This window comes from Trachemys scripta, chromosome 10 (assembly GCF_013100865.1).
Source record: "Trachemys scripta elegans isolate TJP31775 chromosome 10, CAS_Tse_1.0, whole genome shotgun sequence".
In the NCBI taxonomy this organism is placed as follows: domain Eukaryota; kingdom Metazoa; phylum Chordata; order Testudines; family Emydidae; genus Trachemys; species Trachemys scripta.
Window position 1 is genome coordinate 65,624,883 of NC_048307.1, and position 25,708 is coordinate 65,650,590.

The 25,708-nt window shown below is 38.7% G+C and overlaps 1 protein-coding gene across 2 annotated transcripts in view; it reads right to left on the reverse strand.

Moving 5' to 3' along the window:
• Positions 1 to 25,708, reverse strand: part of FBN1 (fibrillin 1) — a 213,841-nt gene that overhangs the window by 122,500 nt on the left and 65,633 nt on the right. For both annotated transcript variants that reach the window (XM_034783356.1, XM_034783357.1), the window contains exons 7-10: positions 15,244 to 15,441; positions 12,045 to 12,170; positions 4,215 to 4,340; positions 939 to 1,097 (exon numbers count right to left, since the gene is read on the reverse strand). In XM_034783356.1, coding sequence (XP_034639247.1) covers positions 939 to 1,097; positions 4,215 to 4,340; positions 12,045 to 12,170; positions 15,244 to 15,441 — 609 coding nt within the window. The remainder of the gene's footprint in view (positions 1 to 938; positions 1,098 to 4,214; positions 4,341 to 12,044; positions 12,171 to 15,243; positions 15,442 to 25,708) is intronic.

Consider the following 25,708-nt stretch of genomic DNA (forward strand, 5'->3'; position numbering starts at 1 on the left):
AGTATTCTAATCGTTGTCTGTACACTGCTTTGAACATGTAAAGTACTATATGAATTTGAAGTATTATCATTCAAGTCACTCAATAAGACAGTGACAGAGCCAGGAAGAGAACCCAGGTTCTGACCTTAGAACCCTGCTCTCGCCACTAGATCATGCTGCCTCTTTCAACCAGTTAAAAAATAAGGATTGTGAACATTCCCCCATCCTGTGACCCAAACCTGCATTTTTTCATATTTACATTGCTTTGCAGAAAGAGACCACTCTAGCCTCCTCCCTCTCCCTAGCTCCTGATCTAGGGTGAGCTCCCTCCCTGTAATCTTCCTCAAGTCTCTTGCACTCTTCTTTCCTGTGACTTTTCAGTAGACCTTCAGTCTACCTTCTCTCCTAAACACCCTTCAACAGACCCATCCTCTGGCCCTTTCCACTCGCTTTCACTACTCTGCTGGGCCATAGCCAGCTCTGACTCCATACGTCATGTTCTCTGGGACACTCAATGCAATGTAGGGCAAATAACTGCAGAGCGCATGAATTCAGTGACAATCAGGACCAGCGGTGAGGAATCACATGGTTTAAATGAAAGGACCCTCAGTGGCTGCAGGCCTTCAGAGAAAAGGGGCCAATCAGAAGATTGAGAGACAGGACAAAGGGAGATAAAGACTATTGGAAGGTCATGGTGAGAGGAGAGGTGGGAAGGAACTACAGCCTACTACAGGATTACGGCGAGAGTAGCCTGTGCCTATTGGCAGGGTTTTCGAGAAGGACCCCTAAAAGGTTAGGTTAAGACTGAACATCCAGTCCTTTAGAGATTGCTCATCACTAGCCATAATCCTTTTCATAAGATTTCAGCTAAGTCTACACTGCAAACATTACTCACAAAACAGGATAACTGAATAGGAAAGTGCTAAACCATTACTGTAAGAATGCAAAATGATCCATACCAGTAGCTCGGATTGGGCACATTTCAGGGGCACTCACTGCCCCAGCAGACCAGCATCGTCCAGTGTCACAGCAGCATTGCATTTTAGTTAAAACCTGGGGGAGCTGATTGCCGCAACGGCCATTGGTCAGAGAAGAGAAACAGTATCCAGGACGTACATCTAACAAGGGGGAAAAAATGCACATATCAGCCCGATAAAAAATGCATCTTTCATTTACAAATCCAATGCCTATTGCTCCTAATGCTGCCTTGACAGCAAATGTATTGGCTTGCTTGGTTGAGTAGGATTGATTCAGTATCAATAATATTAATTTTAAAAGGTTGAGAGCAAAACAAGAAATTGGGTGAGATTTGGTAGGTTTGGGGTTTTAAAAACTCAAAACACCCAAACACCTTTTCAAAGTCTATGATACAATCTGCAGATTTGAGTAATTCTTTCAGTGTCACATCATGTCAGCGTTAATTCAACTTAAAACAAGCTGTAGCAAGAGTTGATGTTGCACGATAAACCAGACTGTTTTTAAATCAGAAGAATATTCACTGTCAAAATATAGAAGAAAAACATGGACGTAATCTTATATCAGCATGCAACATTCCTTAAAGAAAGCGTTTCAATTATCCAGGATGTGGCAGATTCTGCTGTCCAGCATCTCAGTTATTCAGAGCTTAGCAGATGAGATACTACAGTTTGTATAAAAACCCAAGGAAATTCCTTATTATTTTGAGGGAACTGATGATATTCAATGATCTGATGAGAGAGTCTGTAATGGTTTTGCCTTTCATTAGCTGGAATCCTAAACAAAGATATTAGCGGTACTACAGCCGATGGAGACAGTCAGCCATTGCTTCAAATTGTAGAACTAATTCAATTCAAATCACAGAACCATGAAAATTTCATATAGAAAAGACTTATTAGATCATCTAGCCTATGAGTTCTCAATTTTTTTTCATCCACAACCCAAAAATTGTCCCATGATCTACCATGTTAAAATGAATCTCAGACTGGGCCAACACAAATGAAACATCTATGTAATGTTCTCCATGCTACGTTAATTTCTTTGTTAGGTTTCATTCTGACTGCAGAATTATGAGGCTGGGGGAAGTGTTGAAAGGATGACAGGGTGAGGATAGAAGTGGTTCTAATCCCTGCTCCTTAATCCAGGGCCCTTTATTTGTAGACTCAGAAGCCCCCTCCCCGTCCCCGTTAGCTAACATTTATCTAACGCTTTTTACTTGAGGACAGACATAAATAAAGACTAGATGTTTTGCCTGGCTCTAATGCAGATTTTGGCTATATCCTTGTTAATACTGCAAATGCACAACTTGCAAATTAAGACATAAATCTAAACTATGTGCAGAAAATTAATAGTGCTTCACATTTAGCACATTTTTCCTTGGACGTGACGCCGAATGTTAATGATGGCTCATGGCCTGGTATATCATTTACATTGCTTCTTGTCATCACTTCAATATCCAATTGTTAAACTAAACTACTTCAGCCTGGAAATAGAGGGAGGGAGGGCGCAGACAGTATGGTTGAAAATCTGAAGGAATCTAATGTGAGTGATGGCATCAGACAATCTTGACTGCACAGTATCTATAGAAAAGCAGAATCTGCACTACACTAGTGAGTTAAATTCAAAATATTATTAACTAGTATTATACTGAAGGGAAAATGCACATCTTATATCATCTCTATAGCAGTCTGCATTGCTTTGTGTAAACAAACATCTAATATATACAATATCTAGTGAGCAGCACAGTCCTTAAGGAGCTACTCATCCAAAGCAAGAAAAGCAATGACCAGGTGCATTCTGTACCCTCAAAATACCATCTAACTACACAAACAAATACTGTGTCTGATAGTGGAAGAGATACTGTTAAAGGAAATGCATTTCTGAACATATACAAAAGTATAATGGCAACCTTCACAATGAATCCTGTCCTAAATTAATGTCTTTCCAGATTTCTAGGGAAAAGCACTTTTTGTTGGGAAAATTACTCTCCCCCCATATTTTCCTTTCAAGAGTTGTTTTTCTGCTCTGTCCCTCACCAACTGATCTCTTCTGAAAAGTGCTAATATGGGGAGACTGCCTTATTCCGCCCGGTTTTCAGAGCCTTTTAGCATTTTAAATAAACCAGCCAAAACCATGGAAATTTAATTTTCATTTAATTTGAAAATGACTATGAAGGCTCTGGGTTTCAGGACTGAATAGAGAACAACACACTTGCAATAAGTTTAAAGGAAAGACAAGAAATAACGGTGCATCCTAAAATACCTGGCCCAGTTGGAAACATATGGATCTTATTCTAGACTAGGGATATCATCAGTCACCAAGTACCAGGGAGCAGGCAGACTATATCCTTCCCAGAAATAGTGTTACTTCAGTGCACTGTACTTTGGAGACTATGATACCAAAGTGTCAGTCAGTGAGTATGGCAACCCCAGATACCTTGTCTGGAAGCACAGTAGCAACTTCAGGGATACTGCTTTGGGGCATTATGTGATGCAACATGACACAAAGACTGCTTTGGAGGGTCATATCCATTCCATCACATTCAAAGTAAGACACAACAGCACCTCCATACTATCAATGTCATAAAAATCACACTACTGCATGCACTTCAAAGATAGCAGCCACCAGCCAGGCCGATTAAAGTCATTACACATTATTTTCTTTAATGAAAAACATTTTGAATAAAACCTATAAAGCCTGTGACTGTCAATGTTTCAAATTTCTATGTCTATGATTTTATTTCTTGGGGTTGTTTTTTTAAATAACCATGCAGAGAAACACATGCTGCAACAAAGATTAATGTAGGAGAATAGGAAAATAAGGGGAACCCTATAAAACAAGTTCAGCTCATTTTAATGCAACATACTTTTTTAAACAGCTTTATAGAGAAACCCTGAATAAGAAAAAGGGGAGGGGAAAGATCACAAAAAAAAAATAAAAAGGAGAGAGGAAAAGGGACAGACCACAGTAAATACTGTATATCATTACCCATCTTTTTAGTTAAAAATATCAAATGATTTCAGAAGGGGAGTAGCCACATGGACTTTGTGTTAAATTGCAAGAGTATCATTAGCTACAACAGCAAAAAGAAAGAAAAACAGAAAATTAACCTTTGATGATAGCTGTGGGCACTTGCTCTCAAGAGGGATTTCAAGAGAGCTCCTATGGTTAAATACATTTTTAGATGATATTATCTACTTTTATGGATATATGCATGTCAATAGCATCTACTACTCCAACACTTATAGTTTTATACTCACCTATACATCTTGTGCCATCAGGAGCTGTATAAAAACCAGGTGGACATTTGCAAAAGTAACTGCTAACAGTGTTAGAACACTCTCCTCCATCACAGATTCCAGGAATGGTGCTGCATTCATCAATATCTGCAATAAAAAGAGAGATCTGATCAGCTTAATTATCAAGATTGCAGCATTAAACTATTTATCATTATTGTTAAGGTCAAATTATTTTACTACAATGGAGTTACGCCAGCAATGTTTATAATATGGTACTAATTGTGGCCCTAAAATGGGAGCAGAGCCTTATTTTGTTAGACATCATATAAATACATAAGAAAAACAGTCTGAGCCCTGAAATAATTTGAAACTAAGGAAATACCATATTTTCTAAATTCCAGAAGCACCAGAGAATACACTTTACTGTTTAATAATGATGGGTGCAACCCTGAAACTTGATTTAAAACTGTCAAGGGAACTTATTGAATGTAGGCAAAATGCAACATCCCACATTTAAATTCAGCTAGTGCACTGGAGTGAGCAGTCTAATTTTAAGAAAACTGCCATTGGATTTTTAATGACCACAAGTGATCCGGAGCCACATTTTATGTCTCATGGTAATTCCAGAACTACAGTATGCTATTAACACCATGCTTGGGCAGTAGTTCAACCCCCAAGCAAAGAGAAGTGTACCACTTAACTGAATCACCAACACCACTTCCTACCGTGCCTAGGTTTTTCTTGGAAGCCTCTCACTCAAGTATTGACCAGACAGACCCAATTTAACTAATAAGATCCGTTAGCATTACAGCACAAGGCAGTCAATGAACATCAACTTTCCCACTTCTTCCATCTTTAAATAACACTGCCCTAATGCTACCTGTACGTCTCTTTACCAGCATACAATATTTGTCTGAAATAAAGGTTTTCATGTGCTATAGATTTCTAGACATAAATTGAAGTATATAGCACAACACAGATGACAGAAGGCAGATCACATCCATGATCATCTTATACATTGATCATCACTTTTAAACAAAAGGATCATGCAATGGATGCAACCTCTAAGAAATGTATTGCCCATATATAAACTCTTCAAGTGACAAACCATTTACAGGAAGATCTTCACTGTCAGCATAAAAAAAATGACAGCACATGCCTCCATATACATGATCATACCTACTGACACTGATAACAGAGTCTGTAATGCTGAAGCTTCTATTCCTTCCACAGCACAGGGCTTGTGTGACCTGCAATGGCATGTCAATATCAACCTATGCTAACATCAATTGTTCATCAATTGCTGGTGGTAATCAGCCTATCGTACTTTGTCATCCCTTTCTTTTTCAGTGGCTGTTTCCAATCTGCAGCTGGTACCACTTAGCGCTCATCTAGGGAGCTCAAGCACACAGGAATTGAAAGACAGACAACTTTTTCCATCATCTGCCATATAAGTGCCTAAAATAAGAACACGTAACTATCAGCAAACAGGAAGAAAGAGTTCTGGCAGCCATAAAGGCAGGCTGCATTCTGGAAGATGCTCTGGAAACCAACAACAACCACCTGTCTAAATGTCTGTAACATCAACATGCAGCCCTCAATGTGATGAGAATCCAATGGCACCAAAGGCCCAGATGAATCAAAAAGGTATAGAAAATAAATGACTATAACAGGGGTCAAATTCAAATCAAGTAGCTGAAGAAGCTTAACCCCATCTTATTAACAGTCCCTCTTATGTGCAGCAAAGAAAAACAAGGGATAATGTCCTTGGCCTCTGTACGTCTGATTGTGTGGAACATGGCAAGAACTATATGGCACCTTTCATCCAGAGATATACAAACTGATAGACCAATTTTATACACGTGTAGGTAGGAATCACTTCTTCCCTCAATGAAATATTTGAAATGAAATATAGCAAATGGTTAACAGCTATACCACACAACAAGTTAGGGCACACTGTGAAGATATCTATTTTATGCATTAAAAATTATTTGAGGGAAGTTTGGCCACAATAGCTGGGCTAACGCCTTTACTAATTCCCATTGACTCTTTAATGAGCACAAATAGAGAGGACCTCAGTTGCACATCTCATTGGAGGTGACAAGGCAAGAAAAAATAAATGTTATTCATTTGCCTTCCTGCCATTATCAGCCTGAAGAATCAGGTGCTTTAAACCATCCTATAGTTAGATCTGCTTATTCTGCTAGGAGAGTACAGACCATCTAAGAGTATATAGAGATTGATTCATTCTAAAACCCTCCTCATGTCCATCAAAAATGCATTCTTCCAAACATCTCAGTGAGCTGTTATGTCATTTGTGTGGACCACATTCCACACATGGGTGTATGGGACAGGTGTGACTTCTTGTTCGGCGCTACTTAAAGGGCGTTGTCAAAGCCTTGAGTCTGAGCTCCCTGGGAGCAGTGCTGAGAGACTTTTGGCTTCTGCACCAGGATAATACTCCACAGGAGTCCCAAAAGTCTCAGAAACAAAAAAATGTGGAAATTGAATTTTGATCTGAATAACGCACTTAATTAACAGAGAAAAATGCAGTTGTAAATGGATCAGGTTCAAGTATCTTCTGACTCAAGTTCACCACTGTTTAAATTGAGTGTTGCCACTGTTTATATAGACTCTGACCTTTTTAAAAGCAAAATCACCACTCTTTAATTTAGGTTGAGCCTAACCCAAACAGCATTTCACTGTTTATATTACTGTTGACATTAATATAAATAACAGTGTCACTGTTAAGCACGTGAGTTTTATAAAGGTAAGTATGTCTGAGGTACTTGCAGACATAAAGGTCACTGCAGAAAGAATTACCCCAAGAATAACCCAACATCATCACCACCAAAAAAAAAGTTACTTGGCTTAGCATTAGTGAAATTGAAATGGAGATGATGGCATGAATCAGTGAAACAATCTAATATTTAATGTTCTAAATCTAATCTTGCATCACCTGTGCTGGTAAATAGCACAATAGCTAAAAGATTTTTGGCTTTCCAACTAGGTCCGTTGTCTCACAAGCTAATAAAGGTCAGAGTTGATCAGAACTTGGATGGAAGACCTCCATGGAAGAGAGACATACTGTGGGAAGTATAGTGTTGGTGAGTCAGTAGGCAGCTGAGCCAGATCTACTGTACAAATGCCAGAGATGGTATTAGGGCTACCAGAGATGCTACTTAACAGACAAGATGTAGACCCAAGGACTTGACCACTTGTGATAATTACTGATCCTTGAGGTGTCCTAAAAATGATTCCAATTTGAGTCAAGTACTTTGTGCTTAGTTACATGCTCCCTTCAGTATTTTGAAATGTGGTGTAATGATGCTATAAACTGTTCAACAGCCATCCCCTTTCACACCAGAGGGAGCTGAAGTGTTATTTTTAATTATTTGCATTGCAGTCACGTCCACAGGCTCCAATTGAGAGTAGGCACCATTGTGCTGGGCACTGTTCAATCATTTAGTAAGAATCAGTCATTACCTCACACAGCTTCCAGTTTAAACAGACAAAAGGTGGGGGAAAGGAAGTATCATCCCCATTTTACAGATGGGGAACTGCTTCACAGAGATATTAAATGACTTGCTAAAGACTACACATTAGGTCCACGGCAGAGCCTGGAACTGAACTTAGGTATCCTGAGTCCCTGTCCAGGACTTTACCCACAGACCACCCTTCCTTTCAACAAAGTGATTCCTGCATAAATATTTGTACTGTTTGTAAGGCACTTAGAGATCCTTTGGGATTAAAAAAAAACATATAGATATGCCCATATTTAAAAGCCAGTCTCCTCTTTGGTGTACAAAATTTGTCAGAAAATTATATCATTATTGAATCAAACTTCAGCATAATGCTGAGGCAGCAGGTAACTAGAAGTACAGTCTTTTAAATGAAACCTAAATCCAAGGGCCTGCCTGGTAACTTATGGTCATTAATGATTGTGACACACTGCAACCCAAAGTAGTACCTTCTATTCCCCGTATTCGTCATTGGGGTTGGTTGTGATATTCCATACGAAGCATGCCATGTAAGATATCATAGGAAAGGTCATGATCTGCTGAAATCCATTGCTCTGTCAAAATGTGTATATTGTTAATGTGCATTAAGTTATGAGATTTTGATGTATGGTTGTTACTGAAATATGTTGTGAGTTTGGGAGTTGCCCACTGCTAGTTCTCCAGTGACAACAATAAAGGATTCAGAGTTGCAGCTGTGTTAGTCTGTATTCGCAAAAAGAATAGGAGAACTTGTGGCACCTTACAGACTAAACACATTTATTTGAGCATAAGCTTTCGTGGGCTACTGCCCACTTCATCGGATGCATGCAGTGGAAAATACAGTAGGAAGATATATATATATATATATATACACACACACACAGAGAACATGAAACAATGGGTGTTACCCTACACACTATAAGGAGAGTGATCAGTTAAGGTGAGCTATTATCAGCAGAAGAGAAAAAAAAAAAAAAACATGCTTACCCAGTACTTTTTATTTTCTTTGGCAACTACCTCTGACCTTTATGCCTTCCACTTATAATCACTTAAAATCTATCTTTCTATAGTCAAACTTATTTTAATGTTTTATCCTTACCAATGAGTTTGTCTAAAGTGTTTGGGAAATCTGCTCAGTTTACAAAGGCTGGTGCATGCCCACTTTCCTTTGACCAAGTGGTGAACTAGTTAATAAACTTGCACCACTCAAGAGAAGAGCTTGAGCAGTTCAAGGTGGTATACTGCTGGGGAGCAAGTCTCAGGGCTTCAGAGATTTGCTGGTGTTTCCCTGTGTATGGTTCAAGAGGGGCTTGGGGAGCCTTCATGTAACTTAGCTGGGCTTGCCTCTGCATGGTGGTGGCTGAGTGATAACAGCGCCTGGAGGGGTTCACTGCTTGTTACTGGCAAAGAATTTTGATAGACAGTCCAGGCTGGAGAGTTAAGGGGGCACAGCGGTTGTACCTCAGGGATCCCGTCACAATGATCCTGTGCCATCTCTTAAAAGTAGTATGTTAGCCCAGAAGTCCTAGCAAAATTTCAATGTGTGTAACTGCATTCTACCTGTGGTATCTGCATTCCCCATGGTTTTTCAACAAGGGAGGCTGATAACAATATAAATAACTAAGTAATATTGTGATTATGTTCCATTAACTTTTCAGATCACATATGCATGCTGATTGAAGTATGGACCAACACCTAGCTGAGGAAAATATAGCAGACTCTTCACTGCTGTCAGAACCTGCACATGTCTCTTTAACAAAATTTCCATTCATTGCAACGTAACCACAGGATAAACCAGGCATAGCATATGGAGGTGGGAGTTTCTTACACAATTCATCACTGAAGGGCCTGAAATTGCAGTAGCGGTGTTTGCTGGGATGTCCAGGTCTACAGGTTTCAGTTTTGCCATCATTAATATTTCACAAGACATAAGTTCAGTCTTTATTATTCTCCATCTCCTCAGTGCTCTATCCCCCAGAAGGAAAGCCAAACCACCAGCAGCCAATGTGAGAAACATACAGTATGCAAATTCTTACAAAATGGCTTTCCATAACCTACAATTAAACTAAAATGTTTGTAAGATATTTATTACTCAAAATAGGGATTTTATCTTTTAAATGACTGTGCTCCAAATTTTCAAAAATGACTAGTGATTCTGGGTCCCTCAGTTTTGGGGTGCCCATTCTGAGACTCCTGAAAGAGGGATGATTTGCAGAAGATGGGTGTCTCTCAAAATCAGACTCCTTTAAGATATTACAAGTTGGGTACCCAAAATCATTAAACACTTTTGAAAAATGTAGAGCTGGTTTCCTACTTCTGTTAACATGAATCTATTTTAAATGTAACGCCCTAAATCAGTGATACTCAGTCTGAGGCTTGCGAGCCCAAGTGTCTCTTTAATGCATCCCCTGCGTCTCTTTGCAGCACATAATAATAAAACACTGGTTAATAATTAAATCAAACAATCTAAATTAACAATCAATCAGGATGCTTTTACTAAGTTATTAAGCGACTGTGTTTGATAAAACAACAATACTTTGTCATTCATTTTGCTATGAGAATAATATATATAAACTAAATATTTCCTGTCATACTGTTTAAATATGAATATATATATATATACAGTAAATGAAACAATGAATTTATACTACTGTGGCTCTTTTGGGTAATGCTGATTGCTAATTTGGCTCCTCAACCACTGTGCTCTGAGTATCACTGCCCTAAATGAACACTGTCACGATAAAAAGCTATAGGTAAGGAGGAATAAATTAAAACCATATGCACATTATTGGCCTGTTTAGTCAACAGTCATATTTTAAAGGCCCAGTTCTGGATCCCTTGTGGACCCAAAATTCCCAATTAAATGAATGGGAGTCTGTGTGAGCAAGAAATGGAGGATCGGTACTTGCATAAACACATGCTACTGATGATCTCCTCCTCGGGTATATTCTGATGCACTTGCTTACACTGAGTAGTATCCTAGTGAAGCCAATTGGAATTGAACCACCTGTGGAGAAAGGAGCTACTCAGCCTGAGTAAGAGTATCAGGCAGGGTCAGTTCTAGGGGGACCACGCTGGACGCCAGCTTTCAGGGGGTGCTGACCTACTGTTACCTCAGCTTTTTCCCCCCCACACTCTGCTCTGAATGGCCGGGTATTTATTTGCCAGGCTGGTATGGCTAGGGCCACTCCTGGTATGAGGACTGGGCCCCAAATTAGTTAAGTAACATACATTGGAAACAAGCATTTTTATAGCTAGACAACTCAACCAAAGAGGGATGAGAAAGCTTTGGAAATCATCCTCCTGTCATTTAATCTGAAAGAAATCTTTTCTAAGAACTGGAGCCTACAAGATGTTAAGTGCTCTCAACCCTCATGGCCTTAGGACTTTGCAGCAGCATGTGAGGCCCAGTCCTGCATTATTAAAGCCACTGAGACAGTTGTCATTGACTTCAATGTAAAGGATCAAGCTACAGTGTTGCTCAGTAAGGCTTGGGATGAAAGAGGGGGAGGGCTTCCATTTTCAGGGTCTGATTTGGATTCTGACCCCTGATCAACCTCCAGAACCCCAACACTGAGTATGATGCTAGGTATTGACACTCAGCTTGATTCCTGACGCTGTCTCCAGCTCTGACCCGCAGCTTGACTCCAAACTCTGACTCCAGTTTTCAGCCTCTGCTTGACTCTTGACCCTGATACTGACTCTGACCCTGGACTCCAAGCTCCTGCCACTAGTCCTGCCTCCTTTGTCCAAGCTCCTGATTGTAATGCACATTTCTGCATTGCCATCTGCCACTCATCTAAATAATGAGGACCAAAGCACCTATAAAGGAAGACAAAATACTTCATCTAAAGTAGAAAAGAAAAAACACAAAAATATACAACTTCCAAGGACAGTTAGGTCTTAATCTTGCAGTTGTTACTCAAGCCAAGTTCCCATTCATGTCAAATGGAGTGTTACCCTAAGTAAAGAGAGGGAAATTGGATCCTGCATGTCATATAAGCATTCTTGTATATCAAATTGTGCAAAGACATGTGCCTCAAATATTTCTAAAGCAAAATATTAGTTCATAAATATTCTGTTTTCATGTTTAATTTGATTCAGATGTACCTTGAGTTTTTAAGTCTGTAAACGGTTACATGAATAAAACTGGAAAAAGCTGCAGGGGCAATATTTTCTCTGGTTTAGAAGAAGAAAGGCATATTGTTCATATGTGCTGTGTGCAATAGCATTTGCATACTCAAGGAAATAAGAGAGACTGGAACATTTGTGACAATCTTCTAAACAAAGCTGGCATCAAACCAAAGATTTCTCCCCCTTACTTTGAGATGAAAGTTCTGAAAGTTCTTACCTTCGCATTTTTGTGTCACTTCATTAAACTTGTGTCCAGCTGGGCATTTGCACTCAAAAGATCCAACAGTATTAATACAATTTCCCCCATGACAGATCCCAGGGATGGCTTGGCATTCATCCACATCTATCATATAATAAAGGAAAAACACCCACATTTAATTCATTCCTCAGAAAGAGCCATAACAATTTGTCCATGCAGAAACTAAGTAAATATGCCTAAAGCTGTTGCTCATCCCATCATAATATTATGATTCTTGCCCCTGAAGAGATTGACTTTGTAATTACGTTATAGAAAGAATGATTAATTACAATTCTCTAAAAAAATTTCTGTAAGAAATTGCTTGCTTATTATTGTTTCACCCCTTCAGCTTATTGCTATAACATTTACTTCTGTTTTTCAAAACATTTGGGGCATTTTCAGTACAGGGAAGACTGTCCTCAAATTGGGCACCCACAAATCACTAACCCCTTCTGAAAATCTTGACAGGCATGTACAATAGGCATATGCAGAATGAGGCATATGCAGAAATTTTGGATGAGTGCAAGAGCTTCAAGCTATAGCCTGTGGGAGAGACCCTTGTTCTTCGTGGTATTCAGTCTACTATTGCTGGGGAGTTTTTATTCTTCACTCCCAAGGGGCAAGGGGCCAACTACCCTTAAATAAGTGGTGGTTAGGACCTGGTTTAAGAATCCATGACTGACATTAATGAACAATGTACTTAGACATTCATGACGTAGCTTTTTACTTTCCCTTTTTTCCTCCTCCTTATATTTAATCTTTGTTTTTAAGAAAATGAAACAGCAAAATTGATGGCACCTTGTGGGTAGGAAATTAAATGTGAACATGTCAAGGGATCCCCATTTTTTCTCCCCACATCAACCTTAACAAAGCAAGGCTGCACATAAATATTAAGGTGCAAAAGTCTGGCTAGACTGTGGCTTTCAGCAATGGCTGCATTGGAAAGTGGAAGGGAGGAGGAGCAAAGCAGCAGTGGGAGGGCTTGGAGGTCTCAGAGAATTCTTCTGGGAGCTGCATGGTAGTGCAAGTCGGATCCTGAGCTCCACCATCTGTGGGAGCATTCAGAATGGTCCTCCCATTCTTGCACTGGCCACACCCCCATGATCCTTCTCTTCTAGCCTCTCCTTGGGGAGTCTACTGCTGCTGGTAAAACTAGATGATTGCAGTGCTTGTGTTCCTCACTGTTACTGGCTTAAACATAGGGACACAAGATGGAGAAAACTCTCCGTCTGCCCTTTCTGAACACCACAGAGCCAGCCACAATCTGGTCCATAATGTCAAACACAAAAGTACTTTGTCTACAAAAAGGGCTGAGATTCAATTCATGTGAGGGCTACAGATGGGATTTTCAAAAGCGCCTAAGTGATCTAGGAGTATAAATCCCATTAAAGCCAATGGAACTTGTGCTCGTAAATTACTTAAACACTTGAACATCTCATCCTACATCTTTGATTCCCCTGATTTTTAAGTGTTTAAAATCTCAACCATGACACTTCATTAATTTAACTTTGTGCATTTTTTTAAAATATGCCAGATAGACAGACAAAGAGCAGATTTGAACAGTGGGCAACAATTTTGTATTTTTCTCGACATATTTATTTATATTATATATATCTTAAATGTGTGTCCATTTGTCTTACTGACTCTCAAACATCATAGGCTTGTTCTTTCTTCAGAGAACCTGCGTGAACAAGCCTGGATTTTATTGAACCTGCTTTCATTTTACTATTTAGATCAAATATGGATGTGAAATAACATCCACTAAGATTGAAGACATTTAAGTTATCTGATTTAAAGAGGACTGGATGACATACATTGCATGAAGAATAAAGATAACATATAGTTCCATAGCTGGTCTGTTAAAAGTATGGACACAAGAGAAGAGATCAACTGGAAGTACAAGTCAAACCTACAGAGCCAAAATTGGATTGACATTGCATGTAGTTGCGTTCTAAGAAACCTGCAGTGTGAAGAAGCTGCCTTGTTCTGGACCTTCCCGTGACACCAACAATGGAGAGGTATAACAAGGTGCAGCCTGAGAGCTGAGGGCATGGGTCAAATATTTATGCACATATAGTCCCTGACCTGCCAATGACTGCAATACTCAACCCTCTACACAGTTTCTCCCTGCTCTTTCACAGAGAGAGAGGACTGTGCCTTAGGATGTCTGAGGTCAGAATATGGGTACATATATCCTACAAAAGCAGCATTAACATGTGTCCATCTAGAGGTATATCAGGCCTGTTTGCAGGCACCAGACAGGACTTGGCCAGTGGTACAAGATGTCTAAATGTTTTAATGCAAAGGAATGCCTTGAAGTTCTTCACAGGATTTTCATGATTAAAAAAAATTAGTAATAGATTTATAATCTTTATCTTCTCTATTTTCACAATACAAAATATGTTCGAGCGGTCTAAATGAACAAGTCCCAAAGATACAGTCCTGGGAATTTATAATCCACACCAGTTCAGTACATGGCTGCCCCTGTTAACTTTCTCCTGTTTCCTGCCAGACATCCAGACAATAAAAGAATTTGTACAGCTGGAAGTATTAGAATAAAAGCCAAAAAAGCAGCGTAAGGACTTTCTAGGGTGAGGCATGCTCAGAAAGAAGCAAGCAACATCTGGGTGGATTTTACAATTTGAACCAAATGCAAATGTATTTCCAAAAATTGTTTAAAATGTACAATAGGGCATTTTTAATGGCACGACATGCAGTTTTCTCAGATGAATGTAGCTCAAAAGACAAGACATACAGACTGAACCTAATGCCAACAAACTGAAGTGAGAAAAAAATTAAGATAAGCAGAGAGAACAACATCTTCACAGGTTTGGTTTTCTGTCTATCTTGAGTACAGCTTGAAACAGAACAAACCCCTTCTCCGAGTGGTAATGTGTGTATAGAGAAACACCACTATCCAGTCAAATGAAGGAGCTGCTGGCAGTGAAAAATTAATTAAGAACCTGGCTGCTCTCACATGACCTAAGTTGCTAATGCACTTACTTGAACATCATACACTTAGCGAACCATAAAGTAATGTATCTGACATCGTTTTTCCATTCTTTCCACATACAGCAGAGACTGGCTTAGGACAGGTTATACAAAGCAATGTAACTCAATCAAGATTAAGCCATTAATAATTTTAGCAGCTCTTGGTGAAGCTTTGCACCTCGCTTACCTTGACAGGCTCCTGTGCGAATATTTGGAATGAAACCCCGGCGGCAGGGATGAGGCTGAGCAGGACACATTTCACAGGGGTGGCCCCATGCTCTCCCAACTGTTGCACAGCAAAGGGTTTTTGTGCAGACTATTCCAGTGAGCTGTCCCTGGCACATCTGATTGGTTACCAGTGTGAAACACGGGCCAGTCCTATAATCTGAACCAAAGAAAGGAAATCTAGTCAGCATCACACTAGAAAGACATTACATAACTCATAATAAAGCAGAGCTGGGTAAATAATTTGCAACTAATAATTTATCCCATAAAAATCCCCCATAACCCCTCTTTCCAACATAGTGATTGTCCATGGGCACATAATTTCTCTCAGGTTTATTTTTAATAGTCAATGTATTTGAATATGAAATAAACATCTCTGTGGATTGATCACAATTACTTTACCATTAATATTTGATATTTAAGATGCTCCAAGTCCCCTCATAATTTTCAGGACTAAATGTAAGCCTTGTTTCTTTGTCTTAGGTTCCTTACCATTGCTCTTCATAGAGCCCACATGTGTTTGGGTGAGAGGGAGAAGTGAGAAGAAGAAAAAGAATTCCACTACTTTTTAAGGTATTCCTGCACATGATAAGGAGTGAGAGTTTTGATCGAATATTTGTGCACCTTTTTTTGCTTAATGCATGCCTGTATTTCAGATGGTCCCAGAAGGAAAACTCCTTAAACTGAATGACTCCCACACTTTGGGGAAGTTAAGCTCTAGATTTGGATCCACTTTGCAGCTTAGGAGCATATCTAGTAATAACATCAGTGAGGTCTTTTCATCAAATTGAATAAAGTTTGTTTTAATGTTTAGCACAGTACTTAAAATCACCCTTATAAAAGAGGTTCTGTTTATTTCCACAACTGTTGTTTTTAAACGAGTCTCACGGTATGTAGTCTACATGAAGCATAATTTTCAGGATTATACAGACATGTTCCGTACCAAGCATATGGGTAAACTTTGCCTACAGCTGAACTGAGGGCATGTGGAATACATCTGCTTTGATTTGTTTATGGTAGTACAGGCCATTTATCCAACAGACAGAATTAAAATGGGATGTTAATAAAATATTAGTAGCCTTTATTTTGTTCCATTCTCCCACGGCAACAACAAAATAGCAACACCAATTCCTGCTGTCTCCGGCACATGCCAGACCCCACTCGTCAAATAAAATTTTGATCTTTTTACAGAAGATTCATCACTCCCTTTTTTTTTTTGAATGGAAAAATCTGGAGGCCAATAAAAAGGATTAGTAAAAAGATTAATTTGGATGCTCACATTAACATGTGTTCACAGAGAAAACCATGCTTTTTAAGCGCCAGTTTCTCATATAAGGGCCTGATCCAATGCCCACTGAGGTTAATAGGACTTTTACCACGAATATCAATTGGCTTTGGATTAGACACAAATAATATATGCTGATACAGTACAAGGTGAATGCTTAGAAAAAGAAAGTGAAATGAGTTCCATTCAAAATATTAGAAGAAGAAACTCTAATTGTAGAACAAGTAAAGACATTATAAAATCATAGACATGTAGGGCTGGAAGGGACCTCGAAAGGTCATCTAGTCTAGGCGCTTCCCCATGCAGAGGCCAGACGAAGTATATTAACACATACATACTTATATCACTCACACTATTTACATTCCTTTAAAAAAACATGTTTGGCTTTGTAAATCATGCTGATTTCAAGAGATTATAAATCCTGGGCCTTCTTCTACAAGGCCCTCAACTCTCAATGACTTGGGTCTTGATCCCGCAAAATCTTCCTCACAATCTATATCAGGGTTTCTCAAACAGGGGTGGCCGCTTGTGTAGGGAAGCCCCTGGCGGGCTGGGCAGGTTTGTTTACCTGCCCCGTCCGCAGGTCCGACCGATCGCGGCTCCCACTGGCCGCAGATCGCTGCTCCGGGCCAATGGGAGCTGCTGGAAGTGGCGCGGGCCGAGGGACTTACTGGTCGTTGCTTCCAGAAGCTCCCATTGGCCCGGAGCAGCGATCCATGGCCAGTGGGAGCCACGAGCTGCCGGACTTGCGGACGGGGCAGATTGGCAGTCTGATTATAAAGTACTAGAGCCCTTCAAAATCAATATACAATTTCACAAGGAAATACAGCCAATGATGTTCATTGGAGTCACGTGTACCTAAATGCACATGAACAGCTTTGAAAATTACCTTTATATTTTAGCTGAAGATGAGACTAAAGACATAAGTCATACTAAAGAAGTAGACTGGGAGAAGGAGTTTGCATTAGTCCATTGTGAAGCAGGGGGGAGAAAGAGAAGAGGATTATACATTACACATTAGAGCTGTAGGTAGAAAAACAAAGTCTCCAAAGGTCAGAGTAAATGAAATATTCCATGTATTATTACAGCTAGCCAATGATCGAGAACGGTCAAATCAATCTCATCAAGCATACAAGGAAACATGTCAAAAGAGAAGGATTTATTTAACACTTGGAATCTGGGCAGTGGACCAGTGTTACAAAATTATCAGAAGAAGGAGGAAAACACCTACTGATTTCCATGTTACAGTGTCACCAACCCAGGTTTCTGAAACAACGGAAGAAGGATAAAGGAGAAAAACAAAATAATGGAAGAGGAAGGAACAATATGAGGAAATATCTTCAACATACTAATACAGCATACTGGGAGACATTTCTATTTTTGCCTTTCACATCAATGGTATTTGTAGCCTATACTCCTCCTGTCTTCTATAGGAACTTAGCGTTTTTCAACTGAATTCACCCTAGAAGGGCCAGGACTTTGATCAGGACTCTAGTTACTAGTAAGGAAGAGCATTTAATTTACTAGATAATTAAAATGCAGTGAACAGTAATATGATGGCAGGTGCTATATGAGAGATAGTTTCATTTTTTTGTCCCAGTCCCCTTCTCCCTGGAATGGCAGAGGCGGAGAGTGCTCTAGCCACACATCCAGTTCTGTGGAAGAGGGAAGTATTTGCATTGCTCAAGAATGTCCCCATCAGTTGAAAAGAGAAGTTGATGGATTCCAAAAGGAATTTCATCCAGTCCTTGTCTAGAAGTATGTGGCGGCATCATTTATTTTGGGGGAGAGAAAGGCAACACAAGTGAAAGATTGGATAGGAGAGAAAGGGAACACAAGCAAATCCCTAGAACTCTGGGAGGGATTCCAAACAATGCTGGACAGTTTTGATCTGATTGAGTAAAAAAAAAAAAATTCTATACTGTACCTCAACTGTCCAACAGACAAAGTTGGAATTTAGTACTTTGGGTCAAATTTTCAAGAGGCCTCAACCCAGTTTCATATCTTGTGCTTGCAATTTTGTAAGCACAAATTCAGGGCATGCAAATTAGCCATGTCTCTAAAATTACAGCAACAAATTTAGAGACTACTTTTGAAAATTGAATCTTTATTGGGAGGTGGGAGTAACACAGAGTATTTTATTTTTCAAAGAATTAATACTAAAAATATCCTTATGTCTATTATATAACTATCTAGGTAAATACTACATTTACCTAGACTGGTACAAAGAAGATTCATGACATGATAGAATTTCCAAATCAGGACCTGATCCTGCAGTGCTTACACAGGCTAAAAAACTCCATTAACTTAGCTGATGTTACAAAACTGTAACTACATAATTATGCTATCATGTACTGTTAAAGAGCTTGAAACCAATGACCACATAGCAGCAGTGGGAATACTGTAATAAATACTATCTGTTACAGTTGTGATTCTTTGGGAAAAGATTCTTTCTTGATAGGGTTGGAAAGTTTAGATCCTAAAGCAAAAAGTATTACCTGGGATTATTAAGAGTCTCTTCCCACAATTTTAAGCCACAAAAGACTTCCAGGCCCATGGTTACTTCTCAGACAAGTACAGATGCTTTAACAAACATCTTATGTTCCTTTTAAATTGTTTTTAACACTTGTAACAATGTAACATGAGCCCTCTTTTAATCTTCTATTTGTGTATATCTGATGATTTGAAAATGGGATCACGATGGTCTTGATTGTAGCAAAGATTCCAGATCAGATGCAAAATTTAAATAAGATCAGCATCAAATACATCGGTGCTGCAATCTAGAAATGGGATGGAATCAAAACGTTGAATCCATATGTTGAGGGTCTTCAAAATCCAATCGTAGATACAGATCTTGATTTTGCAAATGAATCCTGGTCTTGTTAGTGGAACAAAGCAAAACTTCGCATCTGTAAACCTCTGAGCTTTGGGACATTCAAAATGCGCCTGTGGAACATTCAAAATTTGTGGCTTGAGCTCATCTCTACTGTAAACACTAGTGAGAATATATCAACCACTGGACATCTCAGTAAGAACACTGGTTTGTGACAGCAAGAGAAAAGATCACTGAAGAAAGTACCTAACTTGACTCTTCCTATTGAAAGATCTCAGCTAAATGCTCATGCCAAGATAAATCTAACCCTGGTGACCTTGCAAGCACAAAATGCTTCCTGTAATGAATTAATTAGCATCAGAAATGCAGCAGCACAGAAGTGGCATTTCTGGCAAATTAATTGTAGAGAACTACAAGTATTCTGTAAGAATGAACACCAGTCTGTAAACAATCTTGTGTGGGAAGGCGAGGGGCAATATATTTACTCTAATTAAAACAGATGCTAATGACCCCCCACAAAGAATGGAACCTACAAGAAGATTTCTCAGGGTGGTTGTAACTGCCTCTCTCTAATAGTAAAAGCCTGGGGCCAAATTCTGCTACTCTTGTTCAGACAAAGCTCCCAAAGAACTCAAGGGAAATTTTGCTTGAGTAAAGATTAGAGGATTTGGCCCAAAGATTGTAGGAATGGGCAATATGTGCATTCCACAAGCAATAATATTGTTCTGAAGAATCTGTATTTTATCTGTTTTGTGGTTTGTGAATACTGTCAAGAAGATGCAAATATTTAATCCATTGGTTTATTGTAGTGTTCACTCTAATAGATGATGTTAAGGTTACATACAGAGTAGAGACCCACTCTATTTCCACTTGCTCTTAACTTAGAGGAAAATTACTCTGTGTGGGTGAAACCTTACAAATAAAATATAGGCGGTTTCTTATTTTCTTTTTTCCTTTTCTTGAAAAACCAAGAAAATTAAATGCAAATAACTATATGGATGGGTTTTTTCTCTCATTATTATAAAGCATAAGTATAAAGCATTAGTAACTCCACCTACATCATAGAAACCTACTTAGAAAATATATTGGGTTTGCCCCATAAACTGCAGTATGAATGTTCCAAACTGCTGTTTTGTGTATTAATATTATAGTTTATATATAACATGGGGTATGTCAATAGTCTATTGGTGCACAGCTCCATTATGCATACACCAATACCTTACTATTACTCATCTGTTGTGGCTAATTTCTTAACAATTCAATATCATTAACTTACTTTTCTAGAAGTCTTTAACTCAGCAGCCACCTGCCATGGGCATATTTGTGCTGAGCAGGCCTTCAAGACCAATACAACGTAAAATACTAGTTGCCTCACTTTCACTTTTAATATACATTTACCTCCTGCCAACTACAATATTAACAGAGAAACACTGTTTCAGTTACCACATGTGCCACAGTATTTCAGTCACTACTGTCTCTTTCCTGAACTCAAAGAGCAACAGAACTGCATGGAAGGAACACAATGATGTAAATTCAGCAGCAGACCTAAGACTCAAGAGTTCCTGCCTTTCTTCATCTAGCTGCTATTTTGTATAAAGTTGTCCTTTTAATAGTGTATCAAACTATGTGACAAGAAGAATTTCAACCCATCACCCCCAGAGCACTCAATTACAAGGATTATCTCTTCACAGGTGACACTGAAATTCTGCTTGATGATAACTGTGTCCAACCACAACACTCCCATAGGCCATTTCCTCAAAAAAAAATTCACTGTTTAACTCTCCCACACACACGCATCCTCGCCAAGCCCTAAAATGTATCATTGCCATGGATTTTCCAGTAGAGGCAGCAGGGGGCTCTCAAACCATCATGAGAAAAGAAAACAACAACATTGTAAATATTTTTAATACTATTTCTTAGTATGCTTAGCTGTCTCTCATTATTTTCCTTAGTCATGTAATAGGAATAATGATCATGATGTTGGCACTCACAGTACTTGCAATAAGCTGCTTTTGCTATTATATTGCTCTAACTTCAGCATTTAATCAGCCACAAAAGTTGTTTAGTGCTTCATATACTGCAGCACCACAAATGTCATCCCATAATTTATAACTTCAGTGACCCCATTTCTCCATGTCTCCACCACCTTTGCTTGTTGCTCGTACTGTAGTCATATATTGCCTTGCTGGCACAGTTTAGCCTAAATTTATTTTCCATTCTGTAAGCTTCTTCAAAAATCCATCTTTGCAAGATGATCTTTTTAACATGCCTATCTAGCAAATGCTATCTAGTACTCCTTGGTACTGGTTAAAGAACAGGACTTTTAAATAATAATTTATTATCCACAGAAGCCTAACTATCTTTTATCAGCTGCATTTGATGTACAGAGCAAATCAGGCTGACCATTTTAAAAAGTATTTTGGCAATCCATGTTCAAGAGCAAATATACAACTCTTTTCATGCCAGTTTTGTTCTTGCAACTGACCCACTTCTCAAAGTCTGTCACTGAAAAGTAATAACATTAAAATAATAAAATAAAAAATATTCAATAATTATTATAGAATTGGAGTGATTTGTTGCACACATTTTAATCCAACACGCAGACTAAGCACTTCACCAAAATCAAGGCTTTAGCTCTGTTGATCCCAATTATGTGCGGCAGTAGTCCAAATACAGAAAATTGTTACCACATTTTATTCTTTTTCATGATGAAGAAAACAGTAAGCAATGCAACTAAATGGAGAACTTCTCATATCTGAATAATCAGTTACCTGACACATTCTTCCCCCTCCCCCCATTTCCTGTATATCCTGAAAAGGAATGCTCTGTTGTAGCTTTTCATTTTTTCAATTCTTCTCAAAAGATTATAATAATAATGAAATAAAATTCAAACTGATTTTTTTCTCTCCTCCCTTTTGCAAAGAATAACAAATTTTGGTGACATATTTACTGTCGAGCCCGGATGATTATTAAGGAGAATGGGCTTAATTTAAATAGTCTGGAAGTTCCACTTAAAAAGAACAAGTTGGCTGCAGTTATTACTTCTTTTTAAAAAGAGTTCTTAAGAAGTGCCACGTTATAGAAACTCTCCTAACACACCACAGATATTAACTATTAAACAGCAAGGTAAAGACAACACTAGTAGACTAACTCTTTGGGTCTGTTTTTCTATTTGGCTCCAAAAGACATTGACTAGAAAATAGTTTAGACTATCCAAAAGCAGTGCAAACTGTGTAAGAAAAATAGATCCTAATGAGCTACAGTAGATTAAATAGAGCAACCTCTGGGGTGCAGGGAAGGAGGGAAAGAGGAGAGGAAATGCTCTTACACAGACAATATGACATCCAGAACTGAAAGGGATACGTCCGCAATTTTTTTTTAAAAAGGTGTGGGGTAATTTTTGCTTAAAAAAAAACTAGAATGTTCTCTTCATTTCTTTTTTAAATATAAATATTCCTCTGCAGTGTGGTGAAGCCAAATGCAACCGTAGTATGCTGGGGTGAGACCCAATCCAGAAATTAAACGGATTACAAAGAAAAGGGGGAAGTGAGATGAAGGGAACTAGCCAGTTTCAACGTTCAAGCTAAGTGAAATGCAAAGAGTGAACGCACAATGGAAATGGTGGAAAAGAAATTAGAATATGTATTTCAGATTGGATCATTTAAAGTGATAGCAATAAATGTGGTCAGGAAGTTTTTTGATAGGTGTATGTTTGCATCATATATAATCGCTTTTGTGATCCTCTTTCAGAGTGCAGGATTTCTAGACTTCTGGCACTCCCTTAATGAGATTAGAGCAATCACCAATATCTTCTTACCCCATTCTAATGGCTGCCAAAAATCAGCTGGCTTGGGAAGAGAACGTCTCTCCCTCTTTACCATAACAAAATGGAATCAGCACTCATGGGAAATTATGGCTATGGAAAAGTTTCCCCTATGCAGAAATAATAAGCATGCAGACTATACTGGAATGTGGACTCTGACACACAGCACATGCTCACCCCTCCAACTCTGTTCTGCCAGGCACTTGTACAGATTTTCAGGTTAAAAATCTAAGCATTTCAGAAACTTTGATTAGTCACAGATTTTAACTGCTGTAAAAATTAAAGTCCTTCATTAATCAATTTGTTCAATTATCAGTGCCAATAAGCAATAAACTATCACTATTTTTTGCATAAGATAGTAGAAATTTATATAATTCTGTGCAGTAATTGGTTGGCTAAATGCACCAAAGCCACTATTTGAAGACAATAATAAATAATATACGAATATTCTATTTCATCTTCACCGTGTGTCCTTGATCATGATTTTATATCCACATTGCACTTTGCATCCCAAAAGGTCTCAGAGCATCTTATAAATTTAAACTGATATAGAAACAAATCATTTCAGACACCAATATGGTACATTCAACTCAGCAGCTAATAGCACTCAGCAACACTGCACAACCATTTGTGTCATGGGACAAGATTCTGACCTCATTTACAGTGCTGCAAATATGGAGTCATTCTGACATCGGTGGAGTCATTCTGTATTTTCATGGGTATAACTGAGATCAATCTGGTTCATCATGTTTAGCCATCAAGGTGGTGTTCATTTTAGTGTGTATTTTAACAATGAATGCATGTAGTAATGATACTTCAATTAGATTGAATAACTCTGATTACACCATCACTGAGATTTGATGGGAAAAGTGTACAACAGGAATGAGAATAAATCATGTCTCCATTACATATGGTCATTAGGAAACACCTACCTTTCTCCCTGTAGGCAAAAGAGCTGATCCACCTGCATAACATTGTAACCTATAACCATTTGGGGTTTAATTCAGGCTCAGACACACTTGCTGAGATTCCACTAAACTGGAAGCAGCCTATGAAACACTGCCAATCCCAATTTACTAATATTTGGTTAGAAAAAAAACAACCTCTGATACAAAGGGAAAGTGGTAATGTTGCTTTGAAAGGATCCTAACAGCCATTCATTTCTTGGTCATGCATAGCAGCCATAGGGGATGTAGTTCAGGGAGCATTCTGCTCGTCAAGTGCTATTGAGTGTTCCAAAAACAGCGAACAGCTACAGTCTGCGTGACTGGTGCCTGCAGCAGTGCTCTGTGGGATGTTCATCGCCCCAGGGACGATAAAACTAACTGATTTCGACTCACAACGATGCCGTCACCTTTATATTAAAGCTACAAAATCCAATTTTTCTAAGGAATAAGAGAGGCATCAAGCTAGGCAAAAATAAACATCAGCCAAAACAGAAATCAAAACCTGGAATCGTTAGTCATAGGCTGTTACCAAGTTTTAAGGTCAAATTCTGCCTTTATATGCATGAGGGGCGGGAGGTCTTACTGAACTTCCCAGTAGGCAACTTAATGAAGATCACCGTTATTCAATATTTGTTAAACTTGACGTATTGGTTAAAGTAGAATTGTAAGTCTTCCTAAAAGGCTTTGGGCTTTTTCATGCATACTGACTATGGCAGACCTATTGTTGCTCTTCAGTATGTAAAAATAATTCCACATTCTCAGCATATTGTTTAACATTTCCTGAATTTTGTATAACATCTGTGATGATGTAATTTGCTTTTCCTTAGGTCTTCCTGCTAGCTATGTGTACATTAAGCTAATGTAACAGGTACTGGAAAACTATTTTTTTTTTTTGAATGCTTAGATAAATAAAACAACCCCAATTATTCTACAGTTCCTAAGATTCCATTTGTCCCATGCTTGGTGCCAGTACAAGCCACTAAGTCTCGGAAGGCAGTTGTTCCCATGGGAAGCCTACAACATACATTGTTACCTGCCAAAATTTAATTTCCTCACTACAATTAATTGCTGTAAACAAATGACTGATACAAATTTTCAAACCTGTCTACTAATTTGGGGCATGTCAGTTTCCAAAGTGCTCAGCTTTAGAAGTCTATGGTGAAATTCTGGCCTCAATGAAGTCAATGAGAGTTTGTTGCCAAGACAATCATTTAAATAACACCGCTACATCCTCATTTTCAGAGATGCTTAACAGCTTCCACCCCATTTGAAGTCAATGGGAGCTGCCGCTGCTCAACACTTATGACAACCCATCCCTATGGGTGAAACCCTGGCTCCACTGAACTCAAAGGCAGAACTCTCAGTGATTTTAATGGGACAGGATTTCATGCTCAGTGACTACAGTTCTGGATCCAAAAACAGAACCCCTCTCCCACAAAATTAGGAGCCTCTTTTGAAAATCAAGCCCATATTGGCTCAATCATAAATGACATGGTCCAATTGTATTTTACTGATGATCTGGTCCTGGGGAAGTGTCAA